This window comes from Mobula birostris, chromosome 12 (assembly GCF_030028105.1).
Source record: "Mobula birostris isolate sMobBir1 chromosome 12, sMobBir1.hap1, whole genome shotgun sequence".
NCBI classification, from domain to species: domain Eukaryota; kingdom Metazoa; phylum Chordata; class Chondrichthyes; order Myliobatiformes; family Myliobatidae; genus Mobula; species Mobula birostris.
Genome location: NC_092381.1, coordinates 28,727,829 through 28,750,529, shown reverse-complemented (window position 1 = coordinate 28,750,529; position 22,701 = coordinate 28,727,829). Strand labels below are relative to the sequence as shown.

The window sequence follows — 22,701 nt, the reverse complement described above, 5'->3', positions numbered from 1 at the left end:
AGAAAATACAAAAATCTGAGGTGCAAAGGGATTTGGGAGTCCTTCTGCAGGATTCCTTAAAGGTTCATTTGGAGGTTGAATCTGTGGTGAGGAAGGCAAATGCAATGTTAGCATTCTTTTCAACAGGACAAGAATATAAAAGGCAGAATATAGTATTAATGGTAAGACTCTTGGCAGTGTGGAGGATCAGAGGGATCTTGGGGCCTGAGTCCATAGGACGCTCAAAGCAGCTGCGCAGGTTGACTCTGTGGTTAAGAAGGCATACAGTGTATTGGCCTTCATTAATCATTGAATTGAATTTAGGAGCCGAGAGGTAATGTTGCAGCTATATAGGACCCTGGTCAGACCCCACTTGGAGCACTGTGCTCAGGTCTGGTCACCTCACTACAGGAAGGATGTGGAAGCCGTAGAAATGGTGCAGAGGAGATTTACAAGGATGTTCCCTGGATTGGGGAGCATGCCTTATGAAAACAGGTTGTGTGAACTCAGACTTTTCTCCTTGGGAGTGACGGAGGATGAGAGGTGACCTGATAGAGGTGTATAAGATGATGAGAGGCATTGATCGTGTGGATAGTCAGAGGCTTTTTCCCAGGGCTGAAATGGCTGCCACAAGAGGACACAGGTTTAAGGTTGTGGGACACAGGTTTAAGGTGCTGGGGAGTAGGTACAGAGGAGATGTCAGGGGTAAGTTTTTTTTACGCAGACAGTGGTGAGTGCGTGGAATGGGCTGCTGGCAACGGTGGTGGAGGCGGATACGATAGGGTCTTTTAAGAGACTTTTGGATAGGTACATGGAGCTTAGAAAAATAGAGGGCTATGGGTAAGCCTAGTAATTTATGTTTGGCACAAGTTTGTGGGCCAAAGGGCCTGGATTGTGCTGTAGGGTTTCTATGTTTCTATAAAAGGAAGGATGTAATGTTGAGACTTTAGAAAGCACTGGTGAGGCCTCACTTGGAGTGTTATATGCAATTTTGGACCCCTTATCTTATAAAGGATGTATTAAAATTGGACAGGGTTCAAAGGAGATTTACAAAAATGATTCCAGGATTAAATGGCTTGTCATATGAAGAGTGTTTGATGGCTTTGGGCCTGAATTCACTGGAATTTAGAAGAATGACGGGTGACCTAATTGAAACCTATTGAATGGTGAAAGGCCTTTATAGAGTGGATGTGGAGAGGATATTTCCTATGCTGGGATTGTCTATGACCAGAGAACACAGCCTCAAAAGAGAGGGGCATTCTTTTAGAATGGAGATTAGGAGGAATTTCTTTAGCCAGAGAGTGAATCGGTGGAATTCATTGACAAAGGCAGCTGTGGAAGCCAAGTCTTTACATATATTTAAGGCAGATGTTGATAGATTTTTGATTGTTCAGTGCATGAGGGATACAGAGGGAAAGCAGGAGATTGGGGCTGTGAGGAAACATGGGTTAGCCATGGTGAAATGGCGGAGCAGACTCAATGGGCCAAATGGCCAAATTCTGTTCCTATATGGACTTAAATGTTCCTTAAAACTATTACCAATCTTTTATTTCTCCAGCATTTTGCGTGTGTTGCACAGCTTTTATTGTGATCTTTTCGGAAGGTCAACTTTATTTGCACAATTTATCTTCTTTTTCACATTGATTGTTTGTCAGTCTTTGTTCATGTATAATTTCTCAATAAACTCTATTTCATTATTTTCCTGTAAGTGCCTGCAAGAAAACGAATCTCAAGGCTGTATTTGGTGACATAAATATAATCTAATAATGTATTATATAAGATGAGGTATAGTTAGAATATATATGGTGAGGTGAGATGGAAGATGGTACAGGAAGGAGAGTTGTGCATGTGTAGATGGAATTATTTAGCATGTGACTATCAGTAAAATGTTTGGGTAAGGAGTAGTATTGAAATACAAATGTAGATGAGAAGATCACCCTGACAAATCTAATGAGTCTTGAGATTTCTTCTGGCATTGTTCCATTGTGAGTGGATTCTGAGTCCTGGAGGTGACTCTTCTGTCAGATCTTTTCCTGCCAGGCTTCTTGTTGGATGGTTGTGGTAGGTAGCTTGTTTCCCTGCTCCGGAGAACTTCACTCCTGGCCTCTATCACTGTCATGAGTAGCATCCACTGCACAAACCTGAAAGCCCTACCTGCACCATGAAAATCATATTATCCTCCCTATTGCCATAATGTAAGTTGATGATATCTGCATATGAAAAGGAATGTGCCTTGAACATCCAACACCTCTGCAGGATTCTGGTGCAAGAATGATGAAAACATATCTTATATTTCCTTTTCCAAGTTACATGGTGACTTTCAAACTTAGACCCTACTAGTATAAACATCTCCAATTACTTCAAAATATATAAAATACTGGAGTTATTCGCTGCCTTACTCATTTGTAGCATGCATTACTTATCTGTTACTGTCACATTTAGTGTGAAACTTACTTTAAAGACTCTGGTTTTCTTGAAGGTATCCCCCTCCTCTCCTTTTTCAAACACATACACCACAGCAGGTGCAGGAGAGCATAAGAAGCCTTTGGAATATACTGTCATTGCTGTAACCTTGGGTATAGGGGGTGGAAGGGAGGTCGATTGGCTGTAGGACATAAAGAACACAGATGCCATTGTTTATTCCACAATAAGAGTTCCAAAACAATACTTCAACCAGAGAATCTCATTTTCTACAATGTTTAGAGAATCTAAACATTATAGAAAAACTGAACTACTAAAAATGTGTGGCTTGACAAAAATTGTTTAAAACACTTGATGCAAGAGAATAATCCACAATGTACTACATGTTAATCTCAAGAGCTCAGCAAGTCTTCAGTTAGCTTAATTGCAAACTCATTTATCACATGAATGCTCAAGTATGCTAGAAGCGATATATTTCTGTTTTTCAAACCTAGTAAATTTATTTAAGATGCTAACATTCCTAATAATGTTTCCTAAAAAAGTAGCATTCCTTTCACTAAGCATCTCAAGAATTCAAAAAGGAAGGTCATAAGACACAGGAACTAAATTAAGCCTTCGACCAATCGAATTTGATCAGCCATTTGATCATAGCTGATTTATTTTCCCTCTCAGCTCCAAATCTCCTGCTTTCTCCCTGTAACCTTTGACACCCTTATTAATCAAAATCCAATCAACCTCCTATTTATAGATACCAAATGGCTTGGCCTTCACAACTGTGTGCGGCAATGAATTCCACAGACTCGCCACCTTGTGGCTAAAAAAAAATCCCTCCTCATTTCAGTTCTAAAGGGATGTACGTCCTTGTATTCTGAGGCTGTGGCCTCTGGTCCTAGACTCTCCCACTAATGGAAACATCCTTCAAACATCTACTGTATCTTGGTATTTCAGAATTTGATGGGATTCAATGAGATCACTCCTCATGCTTCTAAACTCCAGTGAGTGCAGACTCAGAACAATCAAACACTCCTTATACCTTAACCCTTTCATTCACAGGCTCTTTCTTGTAAACCTCTTCTGGACCCTCCCCAGGATTTTCCAAGAGTTTCTAAATATTTAAGTAATCAATAATATAAAACATTATTGAGAAAATAAAGAGAACATGTAAGAGGGTTATCCTTCCAGTTGTACCTGTCCTCCAGTGTGATTTTGCATTCCCAGCGTAGCTCTGCCAACTCGAAAAGATAAAGTTTTCCCTTATCAGTGCCAACAATGATGCGGTCATCAGGCATCCAGGCATGTGTGAGGAAGTTCTGTAACTCTAACTTTTGGAAATTTGTCTGTTTGAGATTTCCATCAGCAAATCGCAACAGCTTTAAAACACCGTCCCCAACCACACAGATCTGTGCATTATCTTGAGGGTTAAAGCTGACCTAAACTCCAAAAAGAAAAAGTACTAGTTAGTGTACGGTATAGTACTGAAAAGACAGTTCCTTATAAGATACAGTTCAGTAGGCTCTGTGACACTTAAGGTTGATACAGAAGGAGAACTCTGCAATAGATCCAATTACAGGATCACAACTTGTACCTTTTCAATTCTAATAGAAAGACAATCTTTGAAGATCAAACATGAAGAATATGTGCTAATAAAGGAGTCAGAATTGGAATCAGTAGAAAATAGTGTATTAAGATAATCCACAAATTAAAGTGTTGCACCAACAGATCTTCAATAGATCTGAGTCAGTCATGTAAAGTAACCAAGGACTGGGCTACAGCTGTAACCACAAGTCAGCTGACATACTACTATGTGGAGTTCTCCAGCGCATTTTCAAACTGGGTCTCAGACTGAAGAAGGTCCCGACAGTGTGGAAAACATCATGTGTGGACCCAGTGCCCAAGAAGGGCTGACTGAAAGTCCTGAATGTCTACCGTCCAGTGTTCCTGACTTCACACATCTTAAAGGCCCTAGAGAGGCTGGTCCTGGCTCACCTCCGACCCCTGATCAAATCAGCCCTTAATCCCCTGTAGTTTGCCTACCAGGAGTACATTGGAATCAATGACGTTATCATCTACCTGCTGAACAGAGCATACTCCCATTTGGTTAAGAGGGGCAGCACTGAATGTTATTTTGATTTTTCCAGTGCCTTCAATACCAGACAGCCCTCAATGCTGGGGGAAAAGCTCCATTTAATGCAGGTGGACACTTTCATTGTGTCCTGGATAATGGACTACCTGCCTGGCAGACCGCAGTTTGTGTGGCTTCAGAGCTGCGTGTCAGACATGGCTATTAGCAGCACTGGGGCCCCACAGGGGACTGTGGTGGCTCTCTTCCTGTTTACTCTGTGTCATCATCATCATCGTCAGGTGCCGTGCCCAGTTTGAGCTTTGACTGCCATGGCCCACACACTCCTGTTTCAGGTCAAGTGGATCAATTCACTGGTACTCATTTCCAGTTCTCTGGCTCCTGTCTCCATCATCATTTGTCCTTGTCTTCCAATTGCTTTCTTCCCTTCAATCTTTCCCATAATTACCATGAATTCTAACTCCTTGTTCTATTAGAACGTTCATGACATCCTCATTAGATATTCGTTTCATCCATGATATTCTTTGCATCCTCCTCAAAAACCACATCTCTGCTGCTACAATTCGTTTCCTCATGTTACTAGATATTGTCCAACATTCTGAGCCATATAACATAACTGGATAAACGTAACATTTCAGTACTCTGAGGCGGGTTGTCATGCCTAGTGTAGTATTGGTCAATATACTCTTCATTCTTGTAAAGGTGTCTTTTGCCATCCCTACTCTTCTTTTGATGTCCATGTCGCACCTGCCATCTGATGTCACCCAGCTTCCTAAGTAGCAAAAATTCTGTACTTGTTTTATGTCTTCCCCGTTTATTCTCAGCCTGCAGATAGGATTCTCCTTGTCTTTGAATATCACCATACATTCTGTCTTTTTGCAATTGATAGATAGACCCATTTTTGCACTTTCTTCAACAATTATATCAATTAAGTTTTGTAGTTCTCCCTCTGTACTTGCAATTAACACTGTGTCATCTGCATATCTGAAATTATTGATGTTTTCACCGCCAACTTTGATTCCCAAGAAGTCTCTTCTTTTTGTAATATTGTTTCACTGTACACATTAAATAAATCAGGGGAGAAAACACATCCTTGTCTAATGCCTTTCTTGATTTTCGTAAACTGACTCACTTCTCCATCTATTCTTACAGCAGCAGTTTGTTTCCAGTACAGATTTCTGATTAGGCGGAGGTCTTTCAAATCTAGTTCTAGAGTTTTCTGTAATTTTTCAAATAACTTATTGTGTTTCACTTTATTAAATGCTTTTGTGTAGTTGATAAAACAAACAAACAAATCTCTTTGCAGTTGAATAGCTCTTTCTGATAGTATCCTTAACATCAATATTGCATTTCTTCTACCTCTGTCGTTCACAAAACCACATTGTTCTTTACCTATTTCAGCTTGTATTTCAGCTTTTAGCTCTTGTCATCAAAATTCTTAGAAGTATCTTGGTGATATGACTCATTAAACTTATGGTCCTATGTAAAACACATTCTATTGCTCCAGCTTTCTTAGGAAGAGTGATAAATACTGATTTTTTTCATCTCTTCTGGTATTATTCCAGTCTCATAAATGTCATTGATTAAATCAGTAAGTTTTCCAATTCCATAATCTTCAAGAGTGATAATTGGTTCTATTACTAATTCATCAGGACCTGCTGCCTTTCCTTTCCTCATCTTATTTGTTGCATTATGAACTTCAGATTTTAAAATACTTGGACCTTAAATGTTTTTCTTAATTTCTGGTTTTTCACCTCAATCGTCTTCAAACAATTCCTGAATATACTTAGTCCATCTGTTCATAATCTCATCTTTTTCCATGATAATGGTACCATCCTTTGATTTCAAACATCCACCTGAAGAACAGAGGAGCTTTTTACTGGTGATATTCTTGATTTGTTGATGTAACCTTCTTTGATCAGTAACAGGGATTCTTTCTATTTGCTCACTTTCCTGGTTTAACCATTCTTCTTTGGCTTTTTGACATAAGCTTTTAACTTTTTAATCTAAGGAGATATATTCTATAGGATTTGCTTTCTTCCGTCTCCTTTCTTCCATTAGATTTTTGATTTCATCTGCCATCCATTTATTCTTTGTGCTTTTTTCTTTTTTTAGGAATCACTAACTTTGCTGATTCTACCAAGGCATCCTTTAGAGTTAATATTCATTTCTACATGACTGCTATCATCTTCAACAGATTCTATTTCTAGACTTTGAAATCTATTCCTTACTTCAATTGTAAATTTTTGTCTTAAGTTTTCTTCTTTAATTAATTGCAAGTAGTCAAGGGATTGTTCAGGTTTTTGCTTCTTTAGTTTTTTAAGTTTTACTTTTACATGACATATACTGGGTTATGGTCACTATTACAGTCTGCACCTGGATATGTTTTGCATTAAGTCACTGAGTTTCTAAATCTTTGGTTTATAGTAATAAAGTCAATTTGATTTCTGGTGTTACCACCTGGACTTTTCCAGGTCCACAAGCATCTTGGATGGTTTTTAAAGTAGGTATTCATAATGACCTGATTATTCATCTTGCACCATTCTACCCATTTCTCACCTCTTTCATTTCTTTCCCCTAGTCCAAATTTTCCTATGGTATTTCCATCAGCATCTTGTCCTACTTCAGCATTTAGATCTCCCATGACAATAACAATATCTTGAGATCTGCATCTATTCTTTGCTTGTTCAGGCTCTTCATAGAATTTATCTATATCTTCATTTGTTCCATCTGTTGGTGCATATACCTGTATAATTGCTAAGTCAAATGGTTGTCCTCTGAATCTAACAAGGAGCATTCTTTCTGATATTGCCCAATGTCCTAAAACACTTTTTCCCATGTTTTCATCCTTCAGAATTCCTACTCCATTAGTATGGGATGTTCCACAAGAATAAACTAGTGTTTTATTTCTATTCTAACGTGTTCCAGAACCTATCCAACGAACTTTGCTAATTCCCATGATGTTAATCTTTAGTCTTTCCATTTCATTTATCAATCTTCCTGCTTGATATAGGGTTCTTACATCCCAAGTGGCAATAATTTTTTTTGTGTTATTTGAATTTTATGAGCAGTAGTTTGATGACGGTCAGGGATCCCCTGCTGGCCAGAATCAACCCTATCGAGTGAAGCATCGTCAGAATTGTCTTGAAGATCTTCTTGACGCTATTGTTGTGTGATATATTTTGTGAGTTTGACCATGTTTTTCTTAGCAAATAGATTTTAATATCTAGCAATGGTGGTTTGCTATTGCCTACCGTTGGGCGAACTGAAGAAATCGCCGTTTCTCCTCCCAAATGTTCATCCGCCTGTACTATAGCCATTGACATTTGAGGTCCTAGCTCATCCGCCTCCTCCGTCATGTTCAGTTACTGAACCTGCCAGACCTGCCGTTGGCCTTCACTCGTATCCTGAGCAGGAACCCTTGCAGGTGCTGCCATTCTGGGTCAGAGCGGCAATGAATGACTAAGGGGTAACTCCACTTTCCCCAAAGCTCTGAAAGTCCCCAGTCAGAGCCTCATCACCAGTTGCAGTTTAGAATCATACCCAGGACAATTACTCTGTATACCTCAGACTTTGGATACAACACTGACTCATGCCATCTTCAGAAAGTCTCTGATGACTCAACAATAGTTGGGTGTATAAAGTGAGGACAAGATGATGAATGCAGGGCCCTGGTGGAGGAGTTTGTTGAATGGTGAAAACTGAATCATCTGCAGCTCAGCGTCAGTAAGACAAAGGAGATGTTGATGGACTTAGGAAGGCCAAGCCTACACTGCTCCCTGTTACTATTGATGGTGAGGATGTAGATGTGATGAGGACCTATAAGTACCTGGGGGGATGCAGCTGAACAACAGACTTGAGTGGAGTACAAAAAACAGAGGCTGTGTATAAGAAGGGCCAGAGTCACTTCTACTTCTTGAGGAGACAGAGGTCCTTTGGAATATGCAGGCCTCTTCCTTCAGTCTGCTGTTGCCAGTTCAATCTCCTATGCAGTGGTGTGCTGGGGAAATTGCATGAACATGGGTGATGTCAACAGGCTCAATAAACTGATTAGAAAGGCTGGCTCTGTTATGAGTGTCAAATTGGACAAACTGGAGATTGTGGTATAACAAAGAGCCCTCTGGAAAATCCTGGCAATTCTGGATAATGGATACTCTGCATGCCACCTTGGCTGAACAGAGAAGCACTTCTAGTAATAGACGAAGACAACTGTGCTGCTCCAAAGAGCACTATATAGGTCATTCTTACCCTCAGCCATTAGGCTGTATAACAAGTCAAGCTGTAACCAAGGAAGTGATGACCCCTTCTTGTTAGACTGTTTGAGGTAACTTTTTTTTTATTCTTCTTACTTCTCTTCTAATATCTGTATATCTGTGCACCTGTAATGCTACTGTGACACTGCAATTTCCTTCGGGATCAACCATGTTGAGGCAATGGAACGGAAGATCAACAAGTATGTGAAGAAGTGGCTTGGAGTACCAAGCAGCCTCACCAATGTTGCAATCCACAGTAGCCAGACAAAGCTTACCATCCCAGTGCAATCCCTTGTTGAGAAGGTCAAGGTAGCCAAGGTAAGATCATTCTTGATGCTTCGAGACTCAAAAGACCCTGTCATCAAGAACTCCCAGCCGGATGTGAGATCAGGAAGGAGGTGGTCAGCCCTTGTAGCAGTTGATGAGGCAGAGTCCAGATTGAAGCACAAGGAAACGGTTGGGGCTATCCAGCTAGGCCGCTAGGGACTTGGATGGACAACCCACAAGTGGTGGTCATCTTCTACAGGTAAGGAGCGCCGTGAGCTTGTAACACAAGAAATACGAGAGGTAGAAGAGGAGAAGAAGTTAACTAAAACAGCTGGCCTGGCCAAACAAGGGGCTTGGACCCGGTGGGAAAGTATTGAACAACGACACCTATCTTGGAATGTTCTGTGGCAGATGGAACCACTCCGCATTTCTTTTCTATGCAGAGCAGCCTACGATCTGCTCCCAACACCTGCCAGCCTCAGCACCTGGTATGAAGATAAGACAGACAGGTGTGCTGCTTGTGGCGAGAAGGGAACACTTCAACATATCTTGAGTGCATGCAGAGTCAATCTTTCCAGCGGCATGTACACTTGGAGACATAACAACGTTCTCAAAGTTGTAACAGAAGCGGTTGAGCAGAGAGTACTGCAGCACAACTTATCTCATGCCCCATGCTGCACAGAACATCGCATATCACTTGTGAAAGAAGGCTCCAAGTCAAGGGTCTACAGCACAGGCTCACGATCAAGCATGTTTTCTTCAGCCAACGGTTGGTGTGTCAATGCTGACCTGGACGGGAAAGGCAATTTCCCAGAGCAAATAGCTTTCACAGCGTTGCGTCCAGATATAATCGTATGGTCTAACACCAGTAGAAAAGTGGTTATTGGTGAACTCACAGTCCCCTGGGAAGACAACATCGATGAAGTCCATGAGCGCAAGTTAACCAAGTATGCAGAATTAAGATCAGAGTGCAGAGACAGAGGGTGGAAGGTCTCATGCTATCCATTCGAAGTAGGCTGCCGTGGGTTTATTGCGTTCACTCTCCAGAATGGCCGCGTGACCTTGGCTTCACTAGAAGAGAGATCAAGTCAATCAGCAGGGCTGTAGCTGAGGCAGTAGAGAAAGGATCAGCATGGGTATGGACCAAGTATGCCCAGAGGGGCAGATAGTCAGACAGTGTATACATATCTTGCAAACCCTTCAGTAGTTGCATAGACACCTGAAGAGCAGACTATCTGTTGGATGGAAGTGACCAACAACTCTGATAGAGGCAGATGCCAAGTTTTTAAGCTCATCAGTGGGAGGTGGTGCTTTAGCACTGCTGGCCCACCACCTCGAAGGAGTCTTGCCGATCAACTGATGATCCCACTGGTGATAGCACAGGACAGTTAACATCTTAGTCCACGTGTATTCTGTAACTCTATCTATCTATGCTGATAATGCAGTGAAATACCACTGTAAGACAACTGTGCTGCTCTAAAGAGTGTTATATGAAGTTATTCTTACCCTTGGCCAATTAGGCTCTATAATTAGTCAACCTATAGCTGGGGATGTGATGACCCCTCTCCTGTTAGACTGTTATTAACCTCTGTTTATCACAGTTCTGTTTAAGCTCTGTTTAGTTCTGTTTACTACAGCCTGCTATTGCAGACACCCTGTGCAATACTACCATCACTTCCTATCTGGATGGTGTGAATGTACACCCGTTACTGTATAATATTACAGTAATTCTTGCACTACCATCTTATCGGTGTGAACTTGGTAATCTTGTAAATCTTGCAATCGTTGACTTGTAAATTTTGTACATCTTATTTTAAAGTAACATTTGTTTTTTCTGTCTTCTCTTCGAATATTTGTATGTCTGTGCACTTGTAATGCTACTGTGGCACTGTAATTCCCTTTGGGATCAATAAAGTATCTATCTATCAAATTATGTTCACCCAGGAACACATTTTGTTGTGTTCTGTGTTGTTCTGCAGAGCATTGTGAGCATGCTATGGTGTTGCTGGAACGTGTACCCCGTGTGTGTTGGTTGTTAATACAAATAAAGCATTTCATTGTATGTTTAAATGTACATGTTATAAATAAATCTGAATCTGAAGAGGCACCAAGGTTTAGTTAGAAGAGTGACCTGTGCAAATATTCTCAGGACACAGGCTATATGGCCCCTTCCAGTTAGATAGTAGTGCACATACACACAGCCGCCTCTGGGGGGCCAACTGAAGGTGCTTTTTTCCATGTTAACTGTGTTTTTATACATAGTAAGACTATTATTGACTCCAATAACTACCTGTACAGCATGTTCACCACATCAGCGAGCTGGTTATTGTTCAGAGTAGCCAGCCAGCAGTTTGGAGAAGAATTGGGTCATTGGGCCGGCGAGGTGGAGATAGGCTGTTGGGCTGGGGAGGTCGACACGAGCCATTGGGCCACAGGAGACTGGGTTTGGAAGAGCTGACCTGAATGGAGACTGTGCTGCTACATGCTAGTCAGAGGCACTGGAGTTGGTGCGAAGGCAGCATGCCAGACATCCCACCTCTCCCGGAAGTTCCGGGAGTCTCCCGCATATTAATAGCGGCTCCCTGATGCCCGCAAATTATATACAATATCTCAGAAATCAGTTTTTTTGAGAGCGAGCGCACGCGCGAGAGAGAGAGAGAGAGAGAGAGAATAAAGTGTACCCCTGCCTAACAGGGGTCAAAAGTAATGACAGTGTTGCTCACTGCACTGTTTGCTACAGTGACTTTTCTATTGTCCATGGTGGGTTAAGACTGTAAAAGACATGTTGAGGTAAGTTTATCAGGTGTCATTCGTTCATTAGCATAGCTAACGTTATTTAAACTAGCTGGCTAGCTGCTAAGGAGCTACTCTATTGCAGACATCCTACCTCTCCCAGAAGTTCTGGAAGTCTCCCGCAGATTGATGGTGCTACCTCCCTGAAATGAGTTTTTGCAGGGTGGGATGTCTGGCATGCAGAACTGTGAATGAGTGACTGTCTTGGACATTTCTTTTGCGATTGCAAGACTATGTTGGACATTGATTGCTGCAAGCCTGCTTCCCTTGTTTGGTGGTGAGACAGGTGGCAAGGCAGCAGTGTCACCTCAGGTTAAGCTAGGACTAGGCCTCAGTCCTCCGGCTTGCATTGTAACATGGCGTCCGAGCTTGGTTGAGGGTGGCCTATTCTGTTGGTGCTGCCCTCCAGTGATAGATCAGTGGAATTACAAGCAGGACTGCTGGGAACCATCAATTTGTGGGACTTGTCACTTAGGAATTTGGTCTAAAATTTGTTTTCTTATGTGACTAGGTTCTTTTTTGCCTTTCTAGTTATTTTGAATGCACGTATATATTTTTGCACTTTGTCCTCAGAGGAATACTGTTTCATTCAGCTGTATCCATGTATGGTTTGAATGACAATTAAACTTGATTTGATTTGAGTTGCAGAAGAACTCTGCTATTCTAATGTTAGTAAGAAACAATGTTAATGAGAATTCTCTCTGTTTATGCTTGCAGGTCCACAAGATAAACACCTCTGTTCTCAAACCAGCTCATGTCCCTAAACAGAAATCCCAGGTCATTTTTCCCAAGTTTGATTAAAGCACTTGGGCTGCATTAATTCTTCTTACTGTTTCTGTTTAACCTTATGCCCTCCATGAGAAATATGCTTGGAAGGTTGAGCATTCTTCAGGATATACAAATATGGACAGTTATAACTTGCTGGAAATCTGACAAAAATCCAGCCATAATCATTTATATCACATATCTGTGATATATTGACAATTCTAATACTTTGCACATTATTGAACCTTTCCTTCTATTTTATGAAGGAGAGCTTTACAAGTTAGAAGCATCTATATTTAACTTAATTGTCACTTTTCTCAAAAAGATGTTTTTCTCAAAAACATGGCAGCTGAAGCTACTGTTCAGAAGTACTAAAATTACCTGGTAAATTGGGTTTGTATTGGTGGTAGTTTTCATGACACCCATGATTTTCTGTTTCTTCCATAACCAGTAAATCAGTGTCCAATCTGGTTGTCCAGACTGTGCAATCAAGTATTTAGAGTCTGGCGAGAAAGCAATACTGATGAATTCTTGGGCTTGGAGATCATTCACACTAAGTGACTTTCTCTTTCTACTTTGATCATGCTGAATATCATAAATGCTCACACTAGCTTTTTCACCTTTTTCAGAAATGGCCAGATATCGCCGATTGGGACTTAAGGCAAGAGCCAATATTCCTTGGCTTTTTTCAGAACCTGTATTCAATGCAAAACAGATTATTGGTTAGTACATTGTAGAACTGTGATATGATGTGGCCCCATGTCAGAAGTAAAATTTTATATTTTCTTTAATGTAAGAATGAAAATGTGATCTGTTGGTGTTGAACTAAGAGCCAAAAAACACCAAAGTGTGATGGATGGCAAAATGTAGATTGTTGCATGGTAATCCCACAGAGATCTAGTTTAGGTAATGAAAATAAAAATAAATTCAAGTACTAGGAATCTGAGACAAAAACAAAAAACAAGCTGGAAACACTCAGCAGATCAGGCAACATCTGTGGAAAGAGAAACAGAGTTAAACATTTAAGCAAAATCACTTTGTCAGATGCTACCTGACCTGCTAAGTCGTTCCAGCATGTTATGTTTTTATTTCAAGCTCAGTTATACAGAGTAAAGCTTCTTCCAATGTAAAAGTGAACCATCTCAGATGCTATGGTTGACTTGCTGATTTCAGAAGCATAGCAACAAGGGAAGTCTTAACTTTAGGAACTTTAACTTTGTGCTTAAGGGAAGTCTTAACTTTAGGAAAAAACAAAAAACATAGAAACATAGAAACATAGAAAATAGGTGCAGGAGTAGGCCATTCGGCCCTTCGAGCCTGCACCGCCATTTATTATGATCATGGCTGATCATCCAACTCAGAACCCTGCCCCAGCCTTCCCTCCATACCCCCTGATCCCCGTAGCCACAAGGGCCATATCTAACTCCCTCTTAAATATAGCCAATGAACTGGCCTCAACTGTTTACTGTGGCAGAGAATTCCACAGATTCACCACTGTCTGTGTGAAGAAGTTTTTCCTAATCTCGGTCCTAAAAGGCTTCCCCTTTATCCTCAAACTGTGACCCCTCGTTCTGGACTTCCCCAACATCGGGAGCAATCTTCCTGCATCTAGCCTGTCCAATCCCTTTAGGATTTTATACGTTTCAATCAGATCCCCCCTCAATCTTCTAAATTCCAACGAGTACAAGCCCAGTTCATCCAGTCTTTCTTCATATGAAAGTCCTGCCATCCCAGGAATCAATCTGGTGAACCTTCTTTGTACTCCGTCTATGGCAAGGATGTCCTTCCTCAGATTAGGGGACCAAAACTGCACACAATACTCCAGGTGTGGTCTCACCAAGGGCTTGTACAACTGCAGTAGTACCTCCCTGCTCCTGTACTCGAATCCTCTCGCTATAAATGCCAGCATACCATTCGCCTTTTTCACCGCCTGCTGTACCTGCATGCCCACTTTCAATGACTGGTGTATAATGACACCCAGGTCTCGTTGCACCTCCCCTTTTCCTAATCGGCCACCACTCAGATAATAATCTGTTTTCCTATTTTTGCCACCAAAGTGGATAACTTCACATTTATCCACATTAAATTGCATCTGCCATGAATTTGCCCACTCACCCAACCTATCCAAGTCACTCTGCATCCTCTTAGCATCCTCCTCACAGCTAACACTGCCACCCAGCTTCGTGTCATCCGCAAACTTGGAGATGCTGCATTTAATTCCCTCATCCAAGTCATTAATATATATTGTAAACAACTGGGGTCCCAGCACTGAGCCTTGCGGTACCCCACTAGTCACTGCCTGCCATTCTGAAAAGGTCCCGTTTATTCCCACTCTTTGCTTCCTGTCTGCTAACCAATTCTCTATCCACATCAATACCTTACCCTCAATACCGTGTGCTTTAAGTTTGCACACTAATCTCCTGTGTGGGACCTTGTCAAAAGCCTTTTGAAAATCCAAATATACCACATCCACTGGTTCTCCCCTATCCACTCTACTAGTTACATCCTCAAAAAATCCTATGAGATTCGTCAGACATGATTTTCCTTTCACAAATCCATGCTGACTTTGTCCGATGATTTCACCGCTTTCCAAATGTGCTGTTATCACATCTTTGATAACTGACTCCAGCAGTTTCCCCACCACCGACGTTAGGCTAACCGGTCTATAATTTCCCGGTTTCTCTCTCCCTCCTTTTTTAAAAAGTGGGGTTACATTAGCCACCCTCCAATCCTCAGGAACTAGTCCAGAATCTAACGAGTTTTGAAAAATTATCACTAATGCATCCACTATTTCTTGGGCTACTTCCTGAAGCACTCTGGGATGCAGACCATCTGGCCCTGGGGATTTATCTGCCTTCAATCCCTTCAATTTACCTAACACCACTTCCCTACTAACATGTATTTTGCTCAGTTCCTCCATCTCACTGGACCCTCTGTCCCCTGCTATTTCTGGAAGATTATTTAAGTCCTCCTTAGTGAAGACAGAACCAAAGTAATTATTCAATTGGTCTGCCATGTCCTTGCTCCCCATAATCAATTCACCTGTTTCTGTCTGTAGGGGACCTACATTTGTCTTTACCAGTCTTTTCCTTTTTACATATCTATAAAAGCTTTTACAGTCAGTTTTTATGTTCCCTGCCAGTTTTCTCTCATAATCTTTTTTCCCCTTCCTAATTAAGCCCTTTGTCCTCCTCTGCTGAACTCTGAATTTCTCCCAGTCCTCAGGTGAGCCACTTTTTCTGGCTAATTTGTATGCTTCTTCTTTGGAATTGATACTATTCCTAATTTCTCTTGTCAGCCACGGGTGCACTACCTTCCTTGATTTATTCTTTTGCCAAACTGGGATGAACAATTGTTGTAGTTCATCCATGCAATCTTTAAATGCTTGCCATTGCATATCCACCGTCAATCCTTTAAGTGTCATTTGCCAGTCTATCTTAGCTAATTCACGTCTCATACCTTCAAAGTTACCCCTCTTTAAGTTCAGAACCTTTGTTTCTGAATTAACTATGTCACTCTCCATCTTAATGAAGAATTCCACCATATTATGGTCACTCTTACCCAAGGGGCCTCTCACAACAAGATTGCTAATTAACCCTTCCTCATTGCTCAAAACCCAGTCCAGAATAGCCTGCTCTCTAGTTGGTTCCTCGACATGGTGGTTCAAAAAACCATCCCGCATACATTCCAAGAAATCCTCTGCCTCAGCACCTTTACCAATTTGGTTCACCCAATCTACATGTAGATTGAAGTCACCCATTATAACTGCTGTTCCTTTATTGCACACATTTCTAATTTCCTGTTTAATATCATCTCCAACCTCACTACTACTGTTAGGTGGCCTGTACACAACTCCCACCAGCGTCTTCTGCCCCTTAGTGTTACGCAGCTCTACCCATATCGATTCCACATCTTCCCGGCTTATGTCTTCCTTTCTATTGCGTTAATCTCCTCTTTAACCAGCAATGAAAAAGGGAGACATTTTCATTAAATAACATCGTTTCACCTCATCCCAGGTCTTAAATATACAAGGGTTGCAAGTGGAAGTTCAGGGGAACAAGATAGTGGACAGCAGATAAAAAAATAAACTTATAAATCTCTGTGTGAAATGTGGTATTTCATCACTATTTCTGCCAATGCTAGTAAATGAGTACTGAATACCAATGTAAAGAAACTCTGATCAAGGAGGATCCATGCAAATACAAGGAAACTCTTATCTACTCTGAAATAACAATGTATATTAATGTCAATCTCAAGATCAATTAACCAGGATTTAATTTAAATCTAAATAAAAATACAGATGCTGGAAAACTAAAACAAAAATGGAAAGTGCAGGAAAACCTCAACAGGTCAGACAGCATCGGTGGGAAAGCAACTGACCGCAGTTTGGGTCTGTAATGTAACTCTTTGTTAGAACTCACACCAGTTCTATGCAAGGAGTTCACACCTGAAACCATGTTGTTATGGATGCAATGATTAGTTTAAACTGCCTTTGTAGTAGAACTGACTAATACAGCCACAACCTTTAACCTTTAATAATTGTTCCTTTTGCAAGTTCAAACTGCTGTATGTTATTTATGTCACACGTTATTAATAATATACACGGTACCTGGTGTACTTTGTGGTCCTTAGGCTGGTAATCAATATGGTTGAAACAATATGTTGAAATCAAATATACTAGAAAATAGTGTTCATTTTTGCTCAATCATTTGTTTCTCTAGTATTCTGTTCAGTTTAATCCATAGAAATTTCCCCTTGGTGCATGAGAACTACAAATCAGAAGACTATTTTTTCAATAATTCTGGATGTTACACAGGGGTTCAGAATAAATTACAGAACAGAATAAATATTGGAAATCACCAAAATGATCTTTAACTGGAGACAAATGAGGCATAAATAAATTCTGACATTTTGATTGAACATTGCTTTACTGTGAGTAGCTGAATATCGAAACATTTCTTTTATATTTTTCAGCTGGTTAAGTTCAAACGTTCCCAAGTTAAAAACACTTCTTACCTGTAATGAATTTCTGCCATTTTTGGTCAATGTTGTAACGCACACAGCCGCTCCCAGAAGGGAATATTATACTTTGATCATCAAAATAAAAAACATTATTGACAACAGAGCTTTGAAACCCAAAAATATGATGAGCCTGGACCACTGGAATTGTCATTGTGGACTACTGTCAATATTATTTTCTTTATCTATACTATTTAGTATCAATCATTCAAATAAACTGTATAGTCACATCCCTAGCACACTTTGTCTTTCTCCTCTCTGTTGTATATTCATGCTACCTCTATTCTTTACACACTGTGTATTTATCACTTATACTTTCTCAATAAACCGTCACTTTATGTTCCCCTTTCTTCGATTTTCTAAATATCATTCAATATTGTGTTGTACACCTTTCTCATATAACCTCTGATATATTTCCTATCTGTCATAGATTTTATAACATTATCTCCTCTTCTTTCAAGCAAGCCTGTCTCATTTTAATGACCTTTATGTCTAAAATTTATTGAGCTTTATCCACTGGAGTTTTCCCCCTTGTCCTCTAACTCACTCTCTATCTAATGCACAGCGAACCACTGCATTCTCTCTATCACACTCCCTCTGCAGGCCTCCAGTAATCGGTTCTTTTGCACTCGCCCTGTCACTTTCCCTTTACCTTCCTTCTTTCTTTATCTGCAGTAATCACTTTTTCTCTAAATATCCACGCACCACACCTTTTAATACTCCTTTATCATTATTATTCTTTCTTAATCCCTTTACTTTCTCTGTTACTCGCGCTATCACTTTCAATGAAGTTTGCTTGTTTGCTTAATCTCTCTACCTCTATCACTATCTCTAACTGCGTCTCTAACTCAGTTCCTCGCTCTCTCTCCCTCTACTATCACACTCTCTCCATCTGTCTCTGTCGATCTGTCTTTTGCTCTCTACGTTACTCCCTTGTTCTCCCTCTATCTTTTCTTTTATCACTCTCGATCCGCTTGCAGTACAGACCCTGGTTTCTGGTCCTGTAAATAATGCTGTTGCCATAGACACGTGCCGGAAGCTCCCCACCGGAAGCGATAGGCCGCGGCTTGCCGGGGCTCTGGGAATTGTAGTTCAAAAATTTAGCACACGAGATTCTGCAGATGCTAAGAATCCTGAGTGACATACACAAATCTTGCTGAGTTCCTCCAGCATTTTGTGTGTGTGTGTGTGTGTGTGTGTGTGTGTGTTGCTGAGGGTTAAAGCAGTGGTGGAATACGTTTTTACTTGAACCAGTCATTGCTATGCTCTAATTGTTCCAGTAAGTTTCATCAGTTTTGCATGCTGCACTTTATAGTATTGACTATAGGTTACGCTTTGCTACCAGCTCCAGAACGGTAAGAAGACTGAACGACCAAATGCAATTGATAAAACAAAAAAAAAAACGCTTCGGAAGCAAACTGGATTCCCTGCTGAAGTACAAAAGCAAAGAATAATTTAAATTTCAAATTTATAGTTTCATCTCGCACATCTAGCAAGAGAAGGGCATGCCAGAAGACATCAAAGACACCAGAATTGTACCATCTTCAAAAAAGGAGCTCACTCCAATTGCAGAGGCATCAGAGAGATTTTCCTACTGCCTGCAAATAAAAAAAGTAGTCACTCGGATCCTTCTTAGCTGTTGCTACCAGGGGGCCAAAGTACTTCTTCCTGAATGCAACACACATCAAGGTTGCTGGTGAACGCAGCAGGCCAGGCAGCATCTCTAGGAAGAGGTACAGTCGACGTTTCAGGCGTCTTGACGAAGGGTCTCGGCCTGAAACGTCGACTGTACCTCTTCCTAGAGATGCTGCCTGGCCTGCTGCGTTCACCAGCAACTTTGATGTGTGTTGCTTGAATTTCCAGCATCTGCAGAATTCCTGTTGTCTGCTTCCTGAATGACAAGTGTCTGTTTCCCAGATTTGACGAAGCATCCTGGAACTGAAATAGTTTAAGCAATTTCCGGTTTATACATGATTTCCAGTACAGTTATTTGCATTTTTTAAAATTTAATTTCCTGAATTGCAAGGTGGTTTCCACACAATGGGCATAAAATTAAATTTCAAAACATTGCCGGGAGTAGCAACAACCACTTTATGTGGCCTGTTTTGACCTTAAAAAAACTTTAATTTAGATCAAGAAGGATTTTAGTGAATTCTGAACTTTGCCCACAGGAATTAATCCCCATTTTACATCAGCTACATCATTGCATCTTAAACAATGGTCCACAACAAGCTCTAAATCATGATGAAAACATGTCAAGCAAAAATGTGTCATTCTCTCAAAACTTTTCTTAATCTTTCTCACTGCAGTGAAAGGTCTCCGACATGTAATATTAACATGTGTGTTAACTCACTAACACACAGAGCAACACACATAAAATGCTGGAGGAACACAACTAGTCAGGCAGCATTTGTGAAGAAGAACAAATTCCACTGAAGTCTAGGTGGGGTGGTGAACTCAGTTTTTAAAAGTAAAGGGTCAATTGCAGTGACCAGAGAATACAAAGGCATTTTTTAAAATAGCCTGTAATCATCAGACTCTTTGCTAACAATTATTAACCTTAATTCAATAACTTTTTCTTGGAACCTCCCATCTGATTGAGAGTCAGAGGCAGATGTCCATAATTTGGAGTAGCAAGATGTGTTGCTTTAACCCTTGCCCATCCTCTGGGTCCCCCACCCCCCGCGTCTTTCTTCCCGGACCTCCTGTCCCATGATCCTCTCATATCCCTTTTGCCTATCACCTGTCCAGTTCTTGGCTCTATCCCTCCCCCTCCTGTCTTCTCCTATCATTTTGGATCTCCCCCTCCTCCTCCCACTTTCAAATCCCTTACTCATTCTTCCTTCAGTTAGTCCTGACGAAGGGTCTTGGCCTGAAATGTCGACTGCACCCCTTCCTACAGATGCTGCTTGGCCTGCTGCGTTCACCAGCAACTTCTATGTGTGTTGCTTTGAAAAGGCTTTGTATTTAAATAAATAGGGTTCCAGTTATTTAACAGCAAATCTTCACAGGCAGGAAGAACTATATGATCAAGCAAGCAGCAACACAAAGATAATGCTGGAGGAACTCATCAAGCCAGTCATCTGTGTAGGAGGGAAGCATTAAATGTTGACTGACTTCCTCCAACATTTTGTGTATGTTGCTCAGTATTTCCAGTATCTGCTGAATCTCTCGCGTTTGTGACTGACATACTGAGTATTTGCAACACTTTGTTTTTATTACATTGATATTGTAATCACAAAAGTGCATTGAAGGCAGACTTCTCACTTGATTAATCTTCTGACTCTTCAGTCTACCCGTTACTTCTGAGACAATGCAGAAGTGTGATAGAATCCATTCTACTTGCTTAGATGACTGCACTTCATGTATACTTGACACCATCTAGAACAAAACAGTGCTCTTCATTGACACCCCAAGCAGCAGTTAAAACAGTCACACCCTCCATGGTCTGAGTACCATGGCCACACAGCATCCCATCGCTAAAATGCAGACTGATAGGTGGTAGATATTATAGCTGCCACAGTAACACAGTAATACTTGGTAATGATCATCTTGAAAAATAGTGAATCTAATCACTGACATTCCATGGCATTAGCACTATTGAGTTCCCCACCTTTAACATCCTGGGGGCCTCAACTGATTAGAAACTCAACTGCAACAGCCACATTAAGACTATGATTATAGGAGAAGGTTAGAAGCTGTGTGTCCTGCGGAGAATGTCTCACTTCCTGATGTCTCAATGTCTTTCTGCCATCTACAAGGAGCAGGTCAGGAGTGTAAACAGTCTCCACTTACCTAGGTGAGGAAAGCTCCCACAGCTCTCAAGAAGCCATGCATTATTCAGGACAAAGTAGGCCACATGTTTGGCACCTCATTCACCATTTTAGGTATGAATTCTCTCCACTCCCCTATACAGTGGCTGAAATTTGTACCACCTCCAAATTATGCTACTTAGGCAACTCCCACAAGCACCTACCAAGCCTATAATCTCTGACACCTAGAACAATAAAGTGAGTGAGCCACTTTCTTCAATAACCACAACGTGCTTACTTTATTTCTGCTGAATCAAAGTCTTGAAAATTTCCCTGTTCAAGAACACTGTGGGATTTATGTAGATTGTAGTGGTTCACCTTGGCAAGAAGAAGAAACAATGAGTAACTTATGTTGCCAATGTCAATGGCAGTCTCAACCTTATGTTACGTACCCCATAACTGGGTTGCCAAACCAGCAGAAATGGAGTCTGGATTACTAGAACTAAGAAAGTTTTATTAAAGAAACAAGCAACACAGTACTCTAATCAAAAGGATAATGAATGCAACAGTTCAGCAATGATAAACACACATGTACACAGAATTAAGATAACAGGATCAATCAAGCTCTATCATTGTCTAGGGGTAAATGACCAGTTTCAAAGTGACGCAAAGTTCAGTTCAATTTAGTTCAGTTCAGTTCGCAGTAATCGCTGCCGTGGCGATGGACAGTGGGGGGAAGGAGGGAGAGAGCAAAAACGAATGAATATTCAAAACGGCTTCCACACAGACCTTTGCAGTCAGCTTTCAGGCGAGCCCTTTGTGATGTCATCTGAGGTCACCGACCGTGACCCCTCCGTTTCCAGATACGATCGTTTCCCTGCGGTGAACCCGGCACTCAGGCGAGGGTGGACACACACCAGGCTCCCACCGATCGTCCCTTTCCACCCTGAGCGTCTATGGCTTGATCCTGCGACCAGCCGTCCAAAAGCTTCCCGACTTGTGAGAGACGCACCGCTTCCAGGGTCCCGTTACCTCGGGTGTCGTGTGTGTTCTTGCCTTAGCAAACGTGTCCCTTTTTATCCTCCTGCTGGGGTATCGCCTGTCCATCACTTCAAACAGTTCAGGGTTCAAAGGGGGAGCTGATCTTGACAGCTCTCCTTCCCTTCATTAACATCTCCAAATGCTGCTCCATTGTTTTCCTTATCTCTCTCTCTCCTGAAGACAGGTGGCAGACCAACTGCTGATCCCACCGGTGCCAGCACAGGACAGCTAACATCTTTATCGATGTGTATTATTGTCACACTTTTAATAGATGAAATAAACTTCCTGATGAAGGGTCTCAGCCCGAAACGTCAACTGTACCTCTTCCTAT

General features: G+C 41.2%; 1 protein-coding gene across 4 annotated transcripts in view; it reads right to left on the bottom strand.

Moving 5' to 3' along the window:
• cfap57 (cilia and flagella associated protein 57) overlaps positions 1–18,585 on the bottom strand; it is a 93,311-nt gene extending 74,726 nt beyond the window's left edge. For 3 of the 4 annotated variants that reach the window (XR_011887975.1, XM_072273524.1, XM_072273526.1), the window contains exons 1-4: positions 17,575–18,585; positions 12,940–13,253; positions 3,589–3,830; positions 2,434–2,584 (exon numbers count right to left, since the gene is read on the bottom strand). Coding sequence is in view for 3 of the 4 variants with exons in the window: in XM_072273524.1 (XP_072129625.1) it covers positions 2,434–2,584; positions 3,589–3,830; positions 12,940–13,253; positions 17,575–17,731 (864 nt within the window). In the remaining variant the exon portion in view is untranslated. The remainder of the gene's footprint in view (positions 1–2,433; positions 2,585–3,588; positions 3,831–12,939; positions 13,254–17,574) is intronic. The other variant, XM_072273525.1, reaches the window with a different exon arrangement.
• Positions 18,586–22,701: the final 4,116 nt, after the last annotated feature.